The 3,365-nt window shown below is 43.7% G+C and overlaps 1 protein-coding gene across 1 annotated transcript in view; it reads right to left on the bottom strand.

Annotated features, from left to right (window-relative positions):
• The window catches only part of PIP4K2C (phosphatidylinositol-5-phosphate 4-kinase type 2 gamma), a 10,802-nt gene that overhangs the window by 4,074 nt on the left and 3,363 nt on the right, over nt 1–3,365 (bottom strand). Inside the window, exons 3-4 of the mRNA XM_037741257.1 lie at nt 2,730–2,909; nt 1,901–2,044 (exon numbers count right to left, since the gene is read on the bottom strand). Coding sequence (XP_037597185.1) covers nt 1,901–2,044; nt 2,730–2,909 — 324 coding nt within the window. The remainder of the gene's footprint in view (nt 1–1,900; nt 2,045–2,729; nt 2,910–3,365) is intronic.

The raw sequence follows: 3,365 nt of genomic DNA, 5'->3' as shown, positions 1-3,365 counted from the left end.
TGAATCACTGAAATCAGGTTTATACCTCATTTCTCCTCTGAAATCTCCCCCAAATCCCTCAGTTGTCAAATCTAATAAATATTCTAGTTATTGTCATATTTCAGCTTTGTCGCACCTGATCCTATTGACCAGTCTCCCTTTAAAACTCTCTTGATCCTCAGCTCTTCTTATACCACTCTCCTGATTCCCCTTCTCTTTGTCCTCAAATCCTGTATGGAATGTAGCATGGCATAAATAATTAAAAGTGTCCATCTATTCTTTTATGGGCTCGTTTCACTTGCTCCTTCACGTTCTGTCCTCAACCTTCTTTTTATTTCACTCCACACACCTCCCTACAATAATTGCATCTATAGTCGTGGTTTTAATGATCATTTATTCATGTATAACTTTCAAACCTATATTCCCAGTCTAATCCTCTTTCCTGAATTCCATATCCATACCCCAACCATTTACTGGACATCCTTATCTGGATGAATTGCACAAATGTCAAATTCAATATGTCCAAATCAGAACTTTCTTCCTTCAAAAGCCTGTTCCTCATTTCTAATTTCTGGTGAATGGGCACCAGTTATCCCTAACCAGGAACTGGGACCATATGTGTCTTTTTTTGTTTGTTTTTTTGGAGATGGACTCTCACTCTGTCACCAGGCTGGAATGCAGTGGCACAATCTCCACTCACTGCAACCTCCGCCTCCTGGGTTCAAGAAATTCTCCTGCCTCAGCTCCTGAGTAGCTAGGACTATAGGCACAGGCCACCATGCCTGGCTAATTTTTTGTATTTTAGTAGAGAAGGGATTTCACCATGTTGCCCAGGCTGGTCTCGAACTCCTGAGCTCAGGCAATCCACCTGCCTCAGCCTCCCAAAGTGTTAGGATTACAGGCGTGAGCCACTGCGCCCAACCCCTTGTCTTAACTCTCACAATTCTCCCATCGGTCTTCTTTTCTATCCCCATCACCATCACTCTCCCAGGCCTTCATCATTTCCACCCTGGACTATTAAAATTACCTCCTAACTGGTATCCACACTCCGAGTGTTCCCTCTCACCAATCCATTCTCTAAAGTGCTGTCACATTTTCTAAATATTTCTAAATAACAAATATATCACTCCCCTTGCAAAACCACCTTCAAGATAAAGCCCAAAGTTCTTTGTGGGGCTTATAAGCCTCTTCACAATCTGGCTCCTGCCTATCTCCATAACACTATATCCCATCCAAATGGAATTTCTTGCAGTTTCCTAACACAGAGTTCTCTCATGGCTCTGTGCCTTTGCAAGTGCTGTTTTCCTTTGCCTAGAATGCTCTTCTATCCTGTCCAATGGTTAACCCCTACTAGTCCTTCAAGGATCAACTCTCACAGTATCTCCTCTAAAAAACTGTCTTTAGCCTCCCAAGTACACTTCTTTCCCCAGGTGAGTTAGGATGCTCTTCTCTGTAGCTTCAGTGCTGTGTGCTCACACTGCGTCACTGGTCACTGCCATTAGACCAAGAGATCTGTAAGGGCCATGACAGCTTCGTTTGCCTCCTTGTCTACTGACTAACATAGGACCTAATAATAAGAGATATTCAATATTTGTTGCATAAACCAAACTCCTTTTAGACCCTTCATATATTCCTTCCTCACTGATTTTGGTGAAATTTTTCTTCAGTAGAGAGATATTCAAGAAGAGTGTTTTTACTGCCAAAACATTCCAGAAACTCCACACTCCCTAGTAAATCTTATCAGACAGAATAGCTTCCCTTATCCCATTTAGGGCTGGTGATTATGGATTCTGTCATCCAATGTATTCCAGTTGTGTACTGGTCTGAGTTTTCTCCCCAGTCAGCATCTATTACTGACAGCAGCTGAGCTATATGTGGGTAGGGAGGAAAGGGAAAGAACGGGGCTAGAGAGAGCCCTGACCTGATGATAGTTGGAGAGGTTGCTATGCATGTCAGCAATGTCTTCACTGGATACTTCTTTGATGACCAGAGTCCGATCGTAGGAGATAAGGAAGCGACCATCGCTGCCTTCACTTTTGCTGGGGGGGTTTCGGGTAAGGGACACCTGGGGACACAGAAAGGCCAGAGGCTCTTTTCCTCTCCCTTTATATGCAGAAACAAGTCATATGAAAATGGTCAGCTGAAAGTGGATGAGTCCCTGGGGTAGGAGATTTAGCACAGACTCCTGATCAGGTGTCCATATTTCAGGACTGAATGAAACTGAATGCATAATTCTTTTTTTTCTTTCTTTTTTTTTTTTTGACAAGGTGTCTTGCTCTTCACCCAGGCTGGAGTGTAGTGGTGCGATCTCAGCTCACTGCAATCCCCGCCTCCCACGTTCAGGCAATTCTCCTGCCTCAGCTTCCCAAGTAGCAGGGACTACAGACATGCACCACCATGCCCAGCTAATTTTCGTATCTTTAGTAGAGACGGGGTTTCGACATGTTGGCCAGGCTGGTCTCAAACTCCTGACCTCAGGTGATCTGCCCGACCCAGCCTCCCAAAGTGTTGGAATTACAGGCATGAGCCATTACGCCTGGCCAAAATTCTTAATGTATCTACATCTTTTCCCCCAAGAACAAGGTTTATAGTTTACATTAAATTTTGAAAATACCTGTGACTGCAAAAAGGTAAAGAATCATATCTGCCAAGACTCTCATTTCTCATTTCAAGTCCTATTTGGCTGTCCCAAATAGGACTCCTCAGTTGCTGTGAGAAAGGGCTACCCTCACCCCTTAATGGACTCTCACCAAGTAATCTTGGTCATCAATGCCAAATCGATCACGGAGGTTCCTGAAGACCTGGGGACAATACTCCTTGAACTTGAAATGACTGGGTAGATTCTCCCTGAAATTCAGGTTTTTCAAAGTAAGAAAACAAACAATATTACATTTATATACATTTGGTAGTTTAGAAAGTTCCTTCAGACATATTACCTCATTTGATTCTCATAAAACCCTGTGAGGTCCTTTATTTATTTATTTATTTATTTATATTTTTTTGAGACAGAGTCTTGCTCTGGCGCCCATGCTGGAGTGCAGTGGTGCAAATTCGGCTCACTGTAACCTCCACCTCCCGGGTTCAAGAGATTCTCCTGCCTCAGCCTCCCAAGTAGTGGGGATTACAGGCGCATGCCACCACACCCGGTTAATTTTTATATTTTTAGTAGAGATGGGGTTTCACCATGTTGGTCGAGCTGGTCTCAAACTCCTGACCTCAAGTGATCCACCTGCCTCGGCCTCCCAAAGTGCTGGGATTACAGGCATGCATCACCACATCTGGCCCTTGTGAGGTCCTATAAACATATATTATTTCCATGTTACAGAAGGGGAGACTGTGTCTCAGGGTGATTGAGTGACCTGCCTAAGTAACATGGTTGGTGAGTG

Source organism: Cebus imitator, unplaced genomic scaffold (genome assembly GCF_001604975.1).
Source record: "Cebus imitator isolate Cc_AM_T3 unplaced genomic scaffold, Cebus_imitator-1.0 Scaffold96, whole genome shotgun sequence".
NCBI classification, from domain to species: Eukaryota; Metazoa; Chordata; class Mammalia; order Primates; family Cebidae; genus Cebus; species Cebus imitator.
Note: the sequence above shows the minus strand (reverse complement) of the source record. Positions and strands in the feature narration are given on the sequence as shown.